The sequence below is a fragment of the Chiloscyllium plagiosum genome, unplaced genomic scaffold (genome assembly GCF_037043375.1).
Source record: "Chiloscyllium plagiosum isolate Xiang-an unplaced genomic scaffold, Cpla_swu_hap1 HiC_scaffold_6, whole genome shotgun sequence".
In the NCBI taxonomy this organism is placed as follows: domain Eukaryota; kingdom Metazoa; phylum Chordata; class Chondrichthyes; order Orectolobiformes; family Hemiscylliidae; genus Chiloscyllium; species Chiloscyllium plagiosum.
This window is the reverse complement of record NW_028270144.1, coordinates 13,846,627-13,864,442: the sequence shown is the minus strand read 5'-3', so window position 1 is coordinate 13,864,442 and position 17,816 is coordinate 13,846,627. Positions and strand designations below refer to the sequence as shown.

General features: G+C 39.0%; 1 protein-coding gene across 4 annotated transcripts in view; it reads right to left on the bottom strand.

Moving 5' to 3' along the window:
- LOC122550453 (nectin-3-like) overlaps positions 1-17,816 on the bottom strand; it is a 140,344-nt gene that overhangs the window by 100,533 nt on the left and 21,995 nt on the right. The window contains exon 2 of one of the 4 annotated variants that reach the window (XM_043691195.2): positions 8,904-9,018. The exons of the other annotated variants lie outside the window; for them this stretch is intronic. Within the exon in view, the coding sequence (XP_043547130.1) occupies positions 8,904-8,913 (10 nt within the window). The 5' untranslated portion in view covers positions 8,914-9,018. The remainder of the gene's footprint in view (positions 1-8,903; positions 9,019-17,816) is intronic. 4 annotated transcript variants of the gene reach the window in all.

Sequence of the window (17,816 nt, the reverse complement as noted above, 5' to 3'; positions counted from 1 at the left end):
ACTTAAAACACCCTTATAAACTACTTCATTACTCTCATACACAAAAAAATGGCTATTATAGATGGAGAGGGAAATTGGGAAATCAATTCAGTAGCCCCTTTCCACAAGATTTGATTAGATCATTCTTGTACTCAATTTTCCTTCTCCAGGTGCTTTCATTTGATTTCAGGAGGCACAAGTTGACTGGCTCACACTTAAGGTGGCTTCTCACTTAGAAGTTTAATTTACAGTAACTGTGAAGGAATAACAAATGGGTTTTCTTCAGAGGACAGAGACAGCTGAAGTCTGTACAGATCACTTTCACCTTAGGGTTCTAAAATAAATTGCTACAGAGATGGCAGGGATACTTTAAAACATCCTTCAATTCAGGAATGGTCCCAGCAGATTGGAAGTTAGCAAACATAACACTGCTTTTCAAGAAAGGAGGTAGACAGAAAATAAGAAACTACAGGTCAGCTAGCATAATGTTAGTCCTAGACAAAATGCTGGAATGTATTAAGGAAATTTTAATGCATTTAGAAAAGTATACAATTAGAACAAGTCAAGACAGTTTTATAGAAGAGAAATTCTGTTTGATAATTTATTAGCTTTTTCAAGATTGATCACAGAGGAACCAGTAGATAAAGAGGAACCAGTAGATGTCATATATCAGGTTTCCAAAAGGAACGTGTCCAACAGCAAGTTAATACAGACAGTCCCAAATAATTAGGAGGGCAAATAAAATGTTAGCCTTGATTGCAAGGGTATTGGAGTAGAAGAATAAAAGGGCTTGCTGTGACTGTACAGTTAAGTAAATTGAGCATAGTTTAGGAGAATGAGATGCAATGCTATTAAAACATACACAATTCTGAGTGGGCTTGATTAGGTAGATGCTGAGAGACTGCTTCCATTGGCTAGGGAAGCCTAAACATGGAAACACATACTCGAGACAGGGACCAATTATTTAGGACGGATGAGGAAAATCATCATACTCAAAATGGTTGATGTTCCATTGTTGAATGCATTTAAAATGTTGGGATAGGATGCTTGAATTTTTCATGGAATCAAGAGATAGGAGCAGCTGAAAAGTGAAATAAAAGGTCAAGATCATAGACCTATTCACTCTTAGATTAGATTCCCTGCAGTATGGAAACAAGTCCACACTGACCCGCTGTAGAGTAACCCACGTAAACCCATTCCCCTTTCCTATACTTGCAAAAGTGAGGACTGCAGATGCTGGAAATCAGAGTCTAGATTAGAGTGGTGCTGGAAAAGCACAGGTCAGGCAGAATCAGAGGAGCAGGAAAATTGACATTTCGGGCAAAAGCCCTTCATCGGGAATGAAATATTTACTCCTGACTAGTGCACCTAACACTATGAGCATTTTGGTATGATCAATTCACCTGACCTGCTCATCTTTGGATTGTGGGAGGAAACCAGAGCACCCAGAGGAAACCCACGCAGACACAGGGAGAATGTGCAAACTTCACACAGTCGTCCGAGGCTGGAATTGAACCTGGGTCCCTGGCGCTATGAGGCAACAGTGCTAACCAGTGAGCCACCACGCCGGTTTTTATGATCTCAACTGATTCGATGCACACTTAAAAATATACAATTGAAATTTTTGCTGGATAACAAAATACCTTTTGGATATCCAGGCAGGGGATCCTAGCAGCATTTGCAATATCTCCAACTGTCAGTATTTAAGAGATCGCTGTGTGTTTTAATATTTTTAATGTATTTCTATATCAAAATGTTTGCAAACAATAGCTCAGTGATGGACTGCACTAAAAGATAACATAATTGTCTTATGGAATAATATAAGGTTGAGTGTAAAATCTTTTCTGTGAAGATATTGATTTTCTTTTTCAAAATGATTTGCGATCTATGAAGCATTCCAATTTTCCTGCAGTGTGAAGGGAATGAACCTTGAATGTGGTGGATGGGGTGTGAATAAAGCACATTGTTGTTGGACTATGCAGGCAAGCGGAGAGAATATCATCACATCCCTGACTTGGGATCTTGTAGAAAGATTTTGGGGAATCCGGGAAGGAGTTACTCACCACAGAATTCCTAGCCTCTGGCCTGTTCTTGTAGACAGTGTATTTATATGGATTGTCCAGTTAAGTGTCGAGTCAACAATAATCCCCAGGATATTGAAAGTGGGGGACTCAATGATATTAGTGCCAGTGAATTTAAAGGGCAATGGTTAGATTTCCTCTTGTTGGAGACAGTCATCACCAATAGTGTGACAACTGTTACTTGCAAATACTCCTTAAAACAACTCTAAAACAATTCTTTTTGTATTTGCAAATACTATGCAATGTTCAAGTTGTTGCATTTGTTCTTTGATCAAATCTCATATCGATTGAGTTTCTCTTATACATGAAATAACGAATTATAAAACAAATAACCATGATGCACAACAATGACCACCCATATTGTTGCAAAATGAAATTCTTGAGCATAAAGCTATGAGACAGTTCAGTATGGCTGTATTTGCTCATATCTCCTACTGTCAGGCCATCTGTACAGGACTGCTAGAAGCAGACTTATCAAATAAGGGTTGTACAGTACAGTGAACCCAAGGCAGTGCAAAGGCTTAGACATCTGCAGGCTAGGAACAACCAGATACTGCAGTAATGTGATATATTATTTCTACAGTTCTCCCCTTGACAGTAGGACCGTGCAAATACCCACCTACCGTACAGTTGTAACCATCTTAGAAGCTGATATAAAAATGGTTACAGCCACGGAAGGGGCACTCAAATTCAAATTTTTCAGGTTATTATGGGACCAAGGTTACAATATTATGTGAAGCTCAACCCCACATACTCTATCCATGCCCTTGCAGCTCTCAGAAGTTGGTACCACCAATCATTTTTTTACAATATAATTGGAGGAAAGGCAAGTTTAACTAGGCTTAGACAAAAGTTGCTAATTATTTAAATTCATATACCAAAAGCAGTCTTCAATACATGATTCTACTATTCCAATAAAGTCATGCAGTCATTTGGTTGCAATCCAATAAAATAAAGACCTATGAAAAGGAAAAGTCAATGTTGTTTACATCACCACAATTACAGCATTTCACACAAGGAAAATACAAATAAACCTACCATTTACGCTTTCCTGTCAAAGATTTATTATTTCTGGTTACTCAACATGCAATTGGTTATGTTTCAAAAGTATTTAAACTACAATCAATAGAACATCCAAGAAGTTGATGAGGCAGACTAAAATTTAAGGCAGGTTTTCTCATAATTCAAAACAATTTTAGGGACAAACTTCTTCCCTCTAACCCAAAGTGTTTATACAAGCTCCATAGGATTTTTTTTCTCAACTGTCCTATCTGCAATGCATCACAACTAATTTACTGAATGAATCCAGAACTAAATTTGAAAGGTAACATAAACAAAAATACTGAAGAGCCTCTAAAGATATTTGACACATTAATGCCAAATCTTAACAAAGAAATAGAAAGCAAAATAGCAAACTATTACTTCATCTCATCATTTCATAAAGCTAGTTCCTGATACTTGACCAGGCATTTTATTTAAATATACAAACTACTTCATACATTAAGTGTATTTCTTATATGAATGACCGATTGCGTCAGGATAAATGCTGTCAATTAAATTAACTTAATCTTAAATAAAAATCTGAAATCTATTCTATCCCCATCATGATCCATAACTTTATGCCAATTTCCTCCCAGGTCTGCAGCTACTGATTTATTCAGGAAGAAGCAGACTTGTGCTTGTATTGCATGCCCTGTAACCATTTCACAGCAAATCAAAAACTTTGCAAAGCATGGCTACTGTTGCAATAGTAAGAAAATGTGGCAATCAATTTGAATACAGCAAAATCCAGGCGCATAGCAAATATGACAAAACCAGATTTAGCGAGGGCTAAGATTTAAGCAGGTAACGCCAATCTCAAATTTCATCAACAGTAACAGCCAGGCAATAGATGAAATTCATCAAAAGCTTTCCTTCATAAATGATCTTTGTCATATTAAAACAGACCAAGGCATTTCACAGGAACCTGAAAAGACAGCAAGCTACACAAGTGAATGGTCAGTAAAACACAGCAAATTTTATGGACGAATCAAGGGAGATGGAGTCTTGAATGCTGGGCTGATCAAAATTGAAGGATGTGCCAGACCTGAAGAAGCATAAGTATTTTAGAGGATTGTAGGGCTGGAGAAGATTCAGAAATGGAGGGGAGGGATGAGCTCTGAAGGGATTTGCAATAATGAATGAGAATTCTTTAATCATGCAACACAATTTCAGAAAACAGAGGTCAATGGATGAATGGGATTACAGAAATCTGGATGTTCAAATTAAATTGTGGATCAAAGATAAGCAGCTGACTTGAGTACTGGAACATGTCTCGAAGAAGCTAAAACATGGAGGGGTTCAGTAGCAAGTAGGCAGCAACAAAAGCAGAAAGGAGCCATGTTATAAGGGAAATAGAAAGTTTTGAGCAGATATCCAATTGCAAGTTCATCTCTGGAGAACAAAATGCCACACTTGTTCAACCTTAGTCGTCATGGAAAAGGAAGAATTCAATGGTTAGGGATCATTTCTTTGCAATTACTAAAGTTTCAGTTGACCCAACATTAGAGGGGAGGTAATTTCTGCTCATCTAGTATTGGATGCTGGACAGGCAACTCGACATCAGATGCTGTGAAGCAAACAAGAGTATGTCAATACTATGGTTTTAAGAGGTGTATTTTGTCTTTTTTTTTGCTAAATGAAGAGAGAGGTTGAGACAAAGGTGTGAAGCAGTCTGTCCCCAGCCAATAAACAGCTTGAGAGGCCAGGGCATTTTTATTTTAAAAAGTTAGAACAATGGAAGCATCATAAAGGGGTGGGGTCACCTATCACAGAACCATGAATTTAGTTTAACTTTCAGTAGCTGTTGGGCTTTGGAAGCTGCTATACATATCTCTCTGCAACAGCAAAACACTTGAGTACACATACACACAATTCTTTTGATATTCCTTCCTGCTAGACTGGAGAATTGCATGTGAGACAATCTATTGTACCCAATTTGACTTTTCCAAGGCTGTGTTTATGGGATGTTACTATCTTGGAACAGTAATCAGTGGTAGCTAACATACTGTATCTACTCCAGTAGTTGTCTAAAAGATTCAACTACTTTTTAAGGTTAAATTTATGAGGTCAACTTTATAAATACTACTTTTAAGGGGCTGAAATCCATGCAAGCATTAGCAGAAGCCCAATTGATGTCAAAATGAATGAAGAAAAAAAACTCAATGAATTACTGTAATTCCAAAAACCCAGAGCAGAGCTGGCAGCCTAGATGACCTGGAGTGGAACAAGACCACTGGCAGGCTGGATGCCAGAGCAAAGTGCGACAATTGGCACATTAGAAAGCTGGAGACGAACCGGACAACTAGCACACTGACTCTCAAATATTGATCTGTTATCTGTGAAGAACTAGCGTTGGCTTTTACACAAGATATACGGAAAATTCCACATTTTTTTGGCCAGAAATAGAGGGTTGACTTTTTCAGGAGATCAATTATTATTCAAGTATATATTAAAAAAAATGCTGAAAATGTGTTGCTGGAGAAGCGCAGCAGGCCAGGCAGCATCCAAGGAGCAGGAGAATCAACGTTTCTGGCATGAGCCCTTCTTCAGGAATCAACCATTCCTGAAGAAGGGCTCATGCCAGAAACGTTGATTCTCCTGCTCCTTGGATGCTGCCTGACCTGCTGCACTTTTCCAGCAACACATTTTCAGCTCTGATCTCCAGCATCTGCAGTGCTCACTTTCTCCCATAAAAAATATATGACCTTGTTAAATATTTTGATAGTTAATTATTTTTCATTTTGTATGTATTTTAACTGGAGCGTAAGAATAAAGTGTTTTGCTCAAAGCCTAGAAGTTTGACCGATTGAATTATATCCGGAACACCTCATCTGGCACATGCCTTTAAAATACGAAAAAGTTACAGGCTAGGCCATCTCCTTAACGTGTTTTGAGGGGGTTTGGTCTGATCCATAACAAAAGACAAGAGACAATGTGGTGCTGTTTCACATCAATTAACCTGTCAAACATGGAACTTTTTACAATAATGACACTGAGGCAGCATAGATGGCAGTCTTTATAAGGCACAGAAACAGACCCATCGGTCCAACTTGTCCATGCCAATCAGATATCCTAAATTAATCTCGCCCCACTTGCTAGCATTTGGCCTACATCCTTCTCACCCTTTCTTATTCTGATGCCTTTTAAATGTTGTAATTGTACCAGCCTCCACCACTTCCTCTGGCATCTCATTCCATACATGCACCACCCTTTGCTTAATAAAGTTGCTCCTTAGGTCCCTTTTATATCTTTCCCCTTTCACCTTAAACTTATGTCCTCTAGTTTTGGACTCCCCTACCCTAGGGAAAATACCCATGCCCCTCATGATTTTCTAAACCTCTACAAGGTAATGCATCAGATTTTGATGTTCCAAGGAAAATAGGCCCAGTCTATTCAGTTTCTCCTATAGCAAAAAAACCTCCAAACCTGGCAATATCCTGGTCAATCTTTTCTGAATCTTTTGGAGTCTCAACATTTTTCATATAGCAAGGAGACCAGAATTGAACACAGTATTCCAAAAGTGGCCTAACCAATGACAGGTACAGCTGCAACATGACCTCTCAACCCTTATACTCAATGTACTGATCAATAAAGGCAAGCATATCAAAAGCTTTCTTCATTGTTTTGTCTAGTTACAACTCCACTTTCAACTAACTATGACCCTGCACTCTTGCCCTAATTTGCCTTTCCAAAATGCAACACTTCACATTTGTCTAAATTAAACTCTATCTGGCCATGTGATCAAGGTCCTGTAGTATGCTGAGGAAACCTTTTGGCTGTCCACTACACCACCAAAGTTTGGTGTAAACTGCAAACTTACTAAATCATACCCCTAGTCACATACAGATCATTGACAAAGCAGTGGACCCAGCATCAATCCTTGGGGCACACTGCTGGTCGTAGGTCTCCAGGCCAAAAAGCAACCCTTCACCACTACCCTCTGTCTCCTAACTTCAAAGCCAGTTATTATCCAAATGGATAGTTCTTAGTGTATTCCATGTGATCTAACCTTGTTGACCAGTCTACCAAATGAGGTGGCCAATTGTAATTTTGTCATTTTCAAGTACAGTTCAAATCATTAAAATGTATAATGGAATTAAAAGGTGTTTGAAGTTATCAGGTAGAGATGACCATTCTGTGAAAAAGTTTCTCCAATGTTTTTATTCTACGTACTGAATCATGCTGAAAAGAAACTAGCTTTTCACCATCCATTCCATCAAATCTCTCATCTTGAAAAACTTATACTAGGTCAGCTCTTCATAAAATTAACTGGTATCTATGCATTTAAAAAATGCCTAATTACACCCAATTCATAATTAGTAGGCCAAATCAAATCTAGTCAATTATGTTCCTATAGTCTATTCTCAAAGTCAAGAAAGGGGTAGGCAGGTGTGCTATAAAGTATCACTTGCGAAAGAATAACCTGCTGACACACAGTTTAGGTTCCACCAGAGATACTCAGCTCTAAACCTCATTATAGTCTCGTTCTAAGCATGAACAAAAAGAGGTGAACTCCAGGTGACAATGACTGCCCTTACCATCAATGCAGTATTTGACTAAATATGACATGGTGACCCTAGCAAAACTAGAATCAATAGCAACCTGAGAGTAACCATTCACTGGTTGCAGCCATACCTAACACAAAGGGTGATGGTTGTGGTTACCGGAGGTCGGCCATCTCAGCTCCAAGACATCAGTGTAGGCATACCTCAGTGTAAACTTCGATATTATGGAATCTCAAGAACCACCTGGCTCAGAGATAGAGTCACTGACCCACTGTGACACAACCCTCATTCCTAAGGGTAGTGTCCTAGGTTCAACTACCTTCAGCTGCTTCACCAATGATGTTCTCTCCATCCTAAGGTCAAAAGAAAGAATGCTCCCCAATGATTGCATAATCTTCAACTCCAATTGTGGCTCTTCAAATATTGATGTGATCTGTTCCCATGTGCAACAGAATTTGGACACTATTCATGTTTGGCCTGATAAGTAGCAAGTAACAATTGAATGTACCTGGCAATAACAAATCTCCAACAAGACAGAATCCGAATTATTACCTATTGATAGTCAAATGCATTTCCATGGCAGAATCTTTCACTATCAAACTTCTAGGAGGTGGAATTCACCAGAAACAGAAGTGGACCAACCACAGGCCAGAGGATACAAACACCGTAGACAGTAAATCACTTTCTGCCTCACCAATGTCGACCCACTATCTAAAAACCACAGCTTAAGAGTGTAATTGAATATTTCCCACATGCCGCTCCAACAACACAAAAAGCTTGACAATATTCAAGAAAAAGCTTGTTTGGTACCTGTCAAACCCATAACCTCTATTATCTATAAAGTTAGGCAGCTTATGCTTAGAAACACTACTATATCTGCAAGTTCCACTTCCCAAACAATTCCGTGTCACGACTTGGCACTATATGCCATTCTTTCACTGTCGCTGGGTCAAAATCCTGGAATTCCTCAAACAGCACTGTAGATGCCCTGAACCCAAAGGACTGCAGTGGCTTAATGCACCTCTTGCATGGAAACAAGGAATGGGCAATAAATACAGGCCGAGCCTGTGAAATGCATGAGAAAAAGTTACGATTCTAAGGACACTCATCAGGGTGGATGTCACTCGGATAGTTAGACAAACGTTTGATCAAAAAGAGTTATGCAGGCAGAAAAGAGAAGTTAAGACAATACTTAGAACAGCAATTGTATTTCTGAATGTGTAGCAGGTTCAAGCAGTCAAATGGGTTAGTCCTGCTGTTTTTCATTATGATCTTCAGAGAAAATCAAACTACTCACCCTCAACCATGGACTAACTGGAAGTGGGCATGTGCAAAGAAGTTGAACTGTGATATGTCCCTCCTCCATGTTAACACTCGAGAATGGACACTTCAGTTGACACCCAAGAAATCATCTGGACAAGGAATGAAGGAAATCAGTGGAAAAAGCTATACATGACACCACAGCAGTGCCAAACCCTGTTCTCTCAAATATTCCAGGTGGGGTCACTAGGCAGTGCTCATGAAACCCCAGCCTCTGTCTTTCTTTCTAGCTTTTCTCCTACTGATGAGGGGGGTGTGGCCTTTCCGAGCAAAGCAGCAGCAGCCATCAAACTCATTGCAGCAAATGGCTCTGCTCCAGAGAAAAGGAGGAAAAAGAGCAGGAATAACAATAATAGAGAATTCAATAATAAAGCTACAGATAGATGGTTCTGTGGCCAAAAAAGTGAGACTCCAGAAGGATCAGAAAACAAAATATATAGACCTCAAAACTGCAGAAGTGATATTTGGGAGGGCATTAAAAAAGATATTACAGATGTGAGAAAGAGGAGTACAGCTGTAATGGACAACTTCAATTTGCATACAGATTGGGCAAATCAAATCAGTAGAAATATCAGAGGAGGAATTCATGGAGTGTATACAGGTAATCTTGTGGATTAACACATTGAGGAACCAATTGGAGAAAATAAAATCCTTGACTTGGTATTGTGTAACAAAGGAGGAATAATTAACAACCTATTTGTGTGGGGGCACTTAGGAAAGAGAATGACCACAATAAGATTGATTTCTTTATTAAAATGAAGAGTGACATCATTGTTTCTGAGACTAGGATCCTGAACTTAATTAAAAAGGAAATTATGATAGTATGGAGCACAAGCTGGCAATAATAAGTTAGAGATTGAGAGATGACAGTCGAAAGACAATGGCAACATTTAAAGAGTTCATGGCCACTATAAAATTTTGTTCTATTTTAGCATAAAAATAAAATGGAAAAAACAAAGTCAGACCATGACTAACAAGGGCAATTAGGATTCATGTTAAATCCAAGTAAGAGGCATAAAAATTGGCCAGAAAAAGCGAGAGAGATGAGGATTTTGAATACTCTACATTCCAAAGGGACAGAAAGAAACTGATTAAGAGAGGGAAAAACTAAGTATAAGCTTGCAGGGAACATATAGACCAATAGTAAAAGCTTCTGAAGGTATGTGAAGACAAAAAGATTAGTAAAGACAAAAAATAGGCTCCCATAGCCAGAAACCGGGAAATTTAAAATGGGAAACAAAGATGAAAGACCAATAAAATATATTCTTTAATTCTGTCTTAATAAAAGGAAGACAAAACAAATTCTGAAAATCTAGAAGAACATAAGGTCTCCTGGGAAAGAGAAATTGAAATAGAGTAATATTAGATAGGAAAATGAGACTGAAGGCAGATAAATCCCCAGGGCCTGATAACCTTAATCTGAATACTGAAATGCCCTACAAAACAGAAGTACTAGTGGTCATCATAGATTTAGAACAGCTTTTATGCATTGGAAGGTAGCTAATGTAACCCCACTATTTAAGATGGGAAGCAAAGTGTAAACAGTAAATTATAGCCCTGTTAGCTTGACATTGGTAGTGGGAAAATTGCTAGAGTCCATTATAAAAGATATGTTAACAGAGCACTTGAAAAATAATGAAAAGATCAGAGTGAGCACAGATTTGTGAAGGGGAAGTCACACTTAAATGAGAAAATTTTTGATGATGCAACTGTAGAGTGGATGGGGGAAACTAATTGTTTATTTGGATTTTCAGAAGGCTTTCGATAAAGTCCTGAATGAGATATGACCATGCATAATTAAAGCATATGGGACTGAAGGTGGTGTACTGAAATAGATGGAAAACCGGTTGGCAGACAAGAAAGAGAGTCCAAATAAACATGCGTTTTTCCAAGAGACATGTAATGAATAGTGGAGTACCCATGGATCAGTGCCTAGACACCAGTTACTCCTGACACAAAGTTTCATCCTCTAAATCATTACTGTGTCATATCTTCAAAATTACAGACAACACAATGTTTGGGGGGGGGGGGGGGCATGCTGTGAGGAGGATGCAATTTGGACAAGTGGGTAAATACTTTTTTTTGATAGATACAGTATAATGTGGATAAACAAGAAATTACCATTTTGATAGCAAAAACAGGGAGGCAGTTTATCTGGTTCAGAAAGGTGTTGGTGCAACAGAACCTCAGTGTCCTTAAACACCAGCCATTGGGAGTAAGAAGCCTTTTGGAACACACGGTGAAGGCAGCAAATGGTATGCTGTACCTCATAGCAAGAGAATTTCAGTACAGGAGCAGGGATGTCTTGCTGAAACTGTACAGGGCATTATTAGACCACACACTGAGTATTTGTGCAGCTTTGGTTTCCTTACCTGGAGAAGAATGTTCTAGCTATGGAGAAAGTGCAATGAAGGTTTACCAAATGGATTTCTGGAATGGCAGGACTAACTTAGCCCGGAGAGACTGCATCAGTAAGGACTATGTTCACTAGAATTTAGAAGAATAAATGTCTCACTTGCAGAAACTTATAAAATTGTAACAGGGCTTTATGCAGGAAGGATATTCCTGATGATTAGAGAATCCAAAATCAAGGGTCATTGTCTAAGAATATGGGATAGGCCTTTTAGGACAGATGAGAAATTTATTCACCCAGACAGTGGGGTGAGTCTGTGGAATTCTCTGCCACAGCAAAGTGTCGGGGACCAAGACACTGAAGATATTCAAGATGCAGATACAGGTCTTAGGGCTTAAGAGCCCAAAAGGATATGGGGAGAAAGTGGGATTAGACGCACTGAATTGGATCACTACCCATAATCATATTACAAAGGCAGAATAAACTGGAGGGCAGAATAGGCTTTTCATACTCAGTTTTGTTTCTGTTCCCAATTTGCCCACACTTTAAACTCAAACATTACTCAAAATAAAACATTTTCTTTCAAAATGCTAGAGAGAAATTTTATCGATTAATTCCTTTACGAGGAAAGAGATTTTTAAACAAGATTTTCAACCAAGTAAACTTAAAATATCCAGTGAGCAAAATCTTCACTAAAAACATTCAATTCTATATGAGAACAGTACCTCAATACATCAAAGAGCACATGACTGAAGCACTCCTGAAAACCGTAATGCCACATAAGACACAGAAGATCAGAATAAATTGTCCAATTAATGTCCACCTAACATGAAAGGTCATTAGTTTATAAAACAAGGTATGCAAAAACTTAAAATTCAAACAAACTATAGAGTCATAGAGATATACAGCACAGGATTTGTCCATAATTGTCACAGAGTATTTATCAATGGGAACATTATCCTTTTATCTACAGTTCTTAGATCTTTACTATTCCAATCTCTAGACCCAAATAAATCAATTACATCTCGGTGACTGAAACAAGGGCCTCATTTCTCACTGCATCCTGAGTAAGCAACACTAAAGGGTCTGTGTGCAGTTTGCACATTCTCCCAGTGTCTGCGTGGGTTTCCTCCGGGTGCTCTGGTTTCCTCCCACAATACAAAGATGTGCAGGTCAAGTGAATTGGCAATGCTAAATTGCCCATAGTGTTTGGTGCATTAGTCAGAGGAAATGGGTCTGGGTGGGCTACTCTTCATAGGGTCAGTGTGGACTGGTTGAGCCGAAGGGCCTGTTTCCACACTGTAGGGAATCCAATCTAATCTAAGAAAAAAGAGACGCCATTACAGAAGGGAGTAGGATCAGATGAGCTGCTTTTTGTGTCAGGTCATGCATGTCTGTCCCTGAATCAGAGTCATAATGACAAAGTCAGTCATGTGGTCCATCATTTTAAATAAACAGCAAGTGGAATCAGCAGCTGCATCGGCAGAGGCGATGTTGGCATGGTAGACCCAGCGGTGAAAGATGGCACTTGAGGATCAGTGGCTGGGTTGTTGGGTGGGTCTGGTGCTGGTGGAGGCAAAGCATTGGCAGAAGGGCATTACAACGACATTAATGAGGTGGGACCAGCAGCGACAGATACAACTCTGATGCAGACATTGTCAAGACAGCAATTTAGGAGAATTGGCCCAGCAGTGAAAGATTGCACCAGAAGAGTGGCAGCATCAGTGCTGGCTGGGTCCATGTAAACAGCGGCGAGGTAGTGGAGGGGGATGGCGGTGCAGGCGTCATTAACAATGAGCTGAATCAGGACTGACGGTTCTCTAAGATATATCTTTTTGTTTTCTTTTCCCCCCATTCTTAAAACTATTCAAATAGTGCTGGATCATGGCTTTTCACTGTATTTTAGTGTTTTCTCCCACTGTAAAATACGTGACAATAAAAATCAATTAATCCCATTCCATTGTTCTACACCCACTGGTCAAAGTTTTATTTTGCTCAAAATTAATTTTCTTTTGAAAAATGATCAACTCTGCCAAGGGGCAGCATGGTGGCACAGTGGTTAGCACTACGCCTCACAGGCACCTGGGTTTGATTCAAGCCTCAGGCAATCAGCTGTGTGGAGTTTATATGTTCTCCCTGTATCTGCGTGGGTTTCCTCCCATAATTGAAAAGATGCGCAGTTTAGTGGATTGACCATATTAAATTGGTCAGTGCCCAGAGGATGTGTAGGCTTGTTGGGTTAGCCCTAGTAAACATGGGGTTACACCAATAGGGTGGGATGCTCTTCAGAGGGTCAATGCAGACCTCTTTCCCACTATAGAGATCATAATTCTACCACTCAGATCAGAAAGTTCAAGATCATTACCACTGACTTCACAAAAGATTTCACTCTCATCTCTTATCCAAAAACATTAAGATTGTCCCTTAATCCATGTACATCAGTTAATGGAAACAACTTTACTTTGCCTACCTTTATCTTAACCTTTTTAAACCTTGTACATCTTCATCAAATCTCCTCTCCTTGTTTTTCCAAGTTGCTAAAATCCCTCTTACGTAGCACCATTCTAGAAATGTCTATTGCAAACACAAGGATCCTCATATTCTTCCTAAAGTGTGATAACGACACCAGATAACCAAGTTGTCTATTCTAAAGTACAAATCCCAGATAAAGAAATACTTACAATTAATGTTTGTCCTTTTGGCACCATTACAATTGTAATATAACACTACAGAAAAAAAGCAAATCGATTCAATCTATTAATTTTCACATCTGCCTTCACCCACAATATTTGAGTACAATTAAAACAATGCAAGATATGGTAACTGTGAAAAATGTTCCACACATTTTATCATAACAGCCCTCTAAATCCCCAAAGCAATGAGAATGATTATTCAGGAGAATTTTTGTTACATTATTACTCAGACTTAAACCAATTATCTTGTCTGACTTTAACGTAGCAGAGGAAGTACTGCATCGTCAGGAGGTCCTAGATTTCAGTTGAAACATATTGACTTAATGATCCGTGAACCTACTCAACTTCGTTCTCTTACCAATATAGTAACAGCAGGAAGTTCTCCAGAAGCTTAGCTAATATTTCTCTTAAACCCCTCAAAAAACCTGGCAATTTACCCTATTAGCAGTTTGTACTTGTCACAGTGACTGTTAAAATTGCATTTCAAAAGGAATACTCGGTTGCTTGGAAATTGAGAATGCCACAACAAAATATCATTACGGTGGAGCGTAAAGATATGGTAACCTTGAGTAATAAATTTATAAGTTAAATCAAATATGATAGTGTTGGCAAGGTGGGTGATGTGCTCCTCCTGCAATTTGAAGAAGCTTCTGGCCACCGATGTAAGTGAAAATTATTACATTTGTGGGAAGCATTTGCAATTCAAGGAACTTTGGATCCAGGCTGAGGAGCTGGAATCTAAGCTGCTGACATAATGCCACATCAGGGAAGGAGAAAGTTACATGGACACACCCCTCAGACTAGGTAATTCAAAACTGCTGAGAGATCAGGGACAGGAGGGTGGGATTGCAGGTGAGGCAGGTGTGGGATTAAATTGACAAGCCTTAGCCCTGTAACTGTCCAACATTTACAAGGCTCTTGCAAGCTGTGCGGAATAAGAGGGGTGACTGCAAGCAGGATAAGGGAACTGTACGTGGCACTTAAGTACAGGGAGTCATTCAAGGAAAGCAAATAGTGAGACAAAATGTGCCTGCAAGGAGGATTTGTTCTGTCTTGTTTCTCTTGAAGAAAGATGTTATAAACCTGAAGCTGAAATGCCTGCTCCATGGAAAGCAGAGTAAATATTTTTTTTTTAATAATTAGATGACAAAAGAGTGGATGGAGTTAAGGGTCTACTAGATATGTTTTGAGGGTGCTTAGTCTGATCTGTAACAATAGGAATGTAGTTGCAGCAGGAGGCAGTACAGTTAGCGAGATAGGTAGTGTTCCCTGCAACTAAGAGGACTCCTGAAGTCTTTGAGCTTGACTCCAAGCAGCCAGTAAAGTCATCTCCTTCCCAAAGGCTTTGGTAGGACTAGAAAATAGGATTTGCTGAAAGGTTTTGAATAGTCAGAAGCTAACTTAAAAACCAGAACATCCAAGGTAATAATATCTGATTACTATCAAACCCACAATCAAACTGGCACAGGGTAAATATAGTCAAAAAGTTTACTGTATGCCTCAAAGATTAGGGTGAGTTTCACATCATGGAGCACTAGCAGAGTACTGGGGTAGAAGGGAGCTGGTCTGGTGGGATGGACTTTACTTGAACCATGCTGGCACCAATGTCATGCTGAATTGAATAACTAAATCTGTAAAGAGCTTTAAACTAATTAGAGAGGGAGAGGATTTGGGAGAGTGAAAATGTAGGCTTATAAAGTAAAAGAATATGGCAGCATTATGTGGCAACTATAACAATATCTAGATACAGAAAGGCACCGAATAATTAAACACAGGAAACAACACTAAGTGAGGTAAGAAAGGGGAAAATACAGTAAAAGGCCAACACTTCACTTGAATGCTTGGAGTATTTGGAACACTTGATCTTATAGCCATTACAAAGACATGGTAAACATTCTGGGGTGCATAACTTTTCAAAAGAACAAAGGGGTGAAGCAGCTTTGTTAGCACGAAATGGAATAACTATGATAGTTTCTTGCTATCTTAGATTGGATGATGTAAAATCCATATGAGTGTACAGAAAAATTAAGAGAAAGACGACACCTGTAAGAGCAACTTCTTTGGCCACTGACAGTAGCTCTTGGTAAGACACCATAAATCAGGAGATAATGTGGCATATATTAAAGGCAGTACATTAATCATGGGGGACTTTAATATTAAAGTAGATTGGGATAGTCAGATTATGTACAAACGGTAGGGGAAACCTGTAACCTTCTCTCCAAAAAGGTGGGGTCAGTTAACTTCAGGAATGGGACAAATGGATCTTCATTACACAAAGATTTTAATGGTTATGGAATTAAGACAGCTAAATGATGTAAAGGATCAGATCTACAGTGGTCTAATTAAACAGTAGAACATACTCAAGAAGCTGAATAGCCTACTCCCGTTCCTTTGTTCACTGAAATCTAAATTAGATCATACACAATGGTATAAAAACAATTACACATTTGTAATGTTTCTAAGTATTAAGACAAGCCAGTGATCACTTGACAATATATTAAACATGACATTCAGTCACACTGGAGCAGCTTACCAAAGATTAGGGGTCTCTTAACTTCACTGAGCAAACTTACAGCCCATTCCTTTTTCAGTTTTGCTCAGGAGCTCAAATACAAAAGAAAAGAACAAGTCACACCCAGCTGCTGAATTTATTTTCCCCAAACTGAAGTAAGGGGACCCACACATTCTCAATCTTTTGCATTTTTCTATTTTGCTTCCTTGTACATTTCAGAAAATAAATTAATCTTTTTAAATTTTAATGGCAATATCTTAAAATGCTAATTTAAAGTTTTAGCCAAATCAAGATTGAGCAATCAGATTCCATCATTCTCTGAGCCAAACTAGTTCTCATGTTGCAGTTCTCATCTCCTAAACAAACAACTGGTCAAATGACACAGCCATCAGCAGAACACTGCAAAACAGCAAACAAGAAGAAATTGAGCAGAACAGCAAAAGGTATAATGCCTGTCATAAATAGAGCCAGGGAAAAAAATGTGTTGCTTCAAACATGCAGGGAAAGAATGAGCCACAAAAGTGATACCTATTGTTACTGGCCAGAAAAAAGTTTTCCACTGGGTAAACCAAAGTTATTCAAGGTTCCAGACTTGGAGGGAATGCTCAAAAAGTGTTTCAATATCAAGAACAGCAAAAAATTGAATTATGAAATCTGACAGTGACTGAACTGTAAATGTCTAGTCTCGCAAGAACATTTTTTGTTTCAATTCTAATAATATCACTTGCCTCAAAGACAAATAGGGGAGAACCGAGAAGTCGCGAAGTCTGAGAAGTCGCGAATGGAGCTGAACATTGTGTAATCATCGAACATCCCCAGTTCTGACCTTCTGACAGAGGCAAGATCATTGATGAAGCCACTGAAGACGGCTAGGGCTATGACACTACCCTCAGGAACTCCTGCAGAAGTGTCATGGAGCTGAGATGACTGACCTCCAACAAACAACTTTCTTATCAGCGAAACATGGCTCCAACCAGCAGAGTTTGCCTCCTGATTCGCATTGATTCAATTTTGCTAGGGCTGCTTGATGCCACACTCGGTTGAATGTGGCCTTGATGCAAGGGCTATTACTCTCACCTTACCAATTGGAGTGAGCGTGGTGACAACAGCTATGCCATTTAAAGACTAGGCTAACACAGCTGATCCAGTGTTGGATATAGTCATTGGCAACTGCTTTGCTCAATAGGTCAGCAGCGTATGGAAGATGCTGAACATGGTTACAGTTTTCCTTCAACATATATGACAAGCGGAATATTTGACTGACCAGATCTGGCTCATTATCAGTTTTCTTTTGGTAACATTCAAGGACTAGACTAAGTCTCTTGTACACAC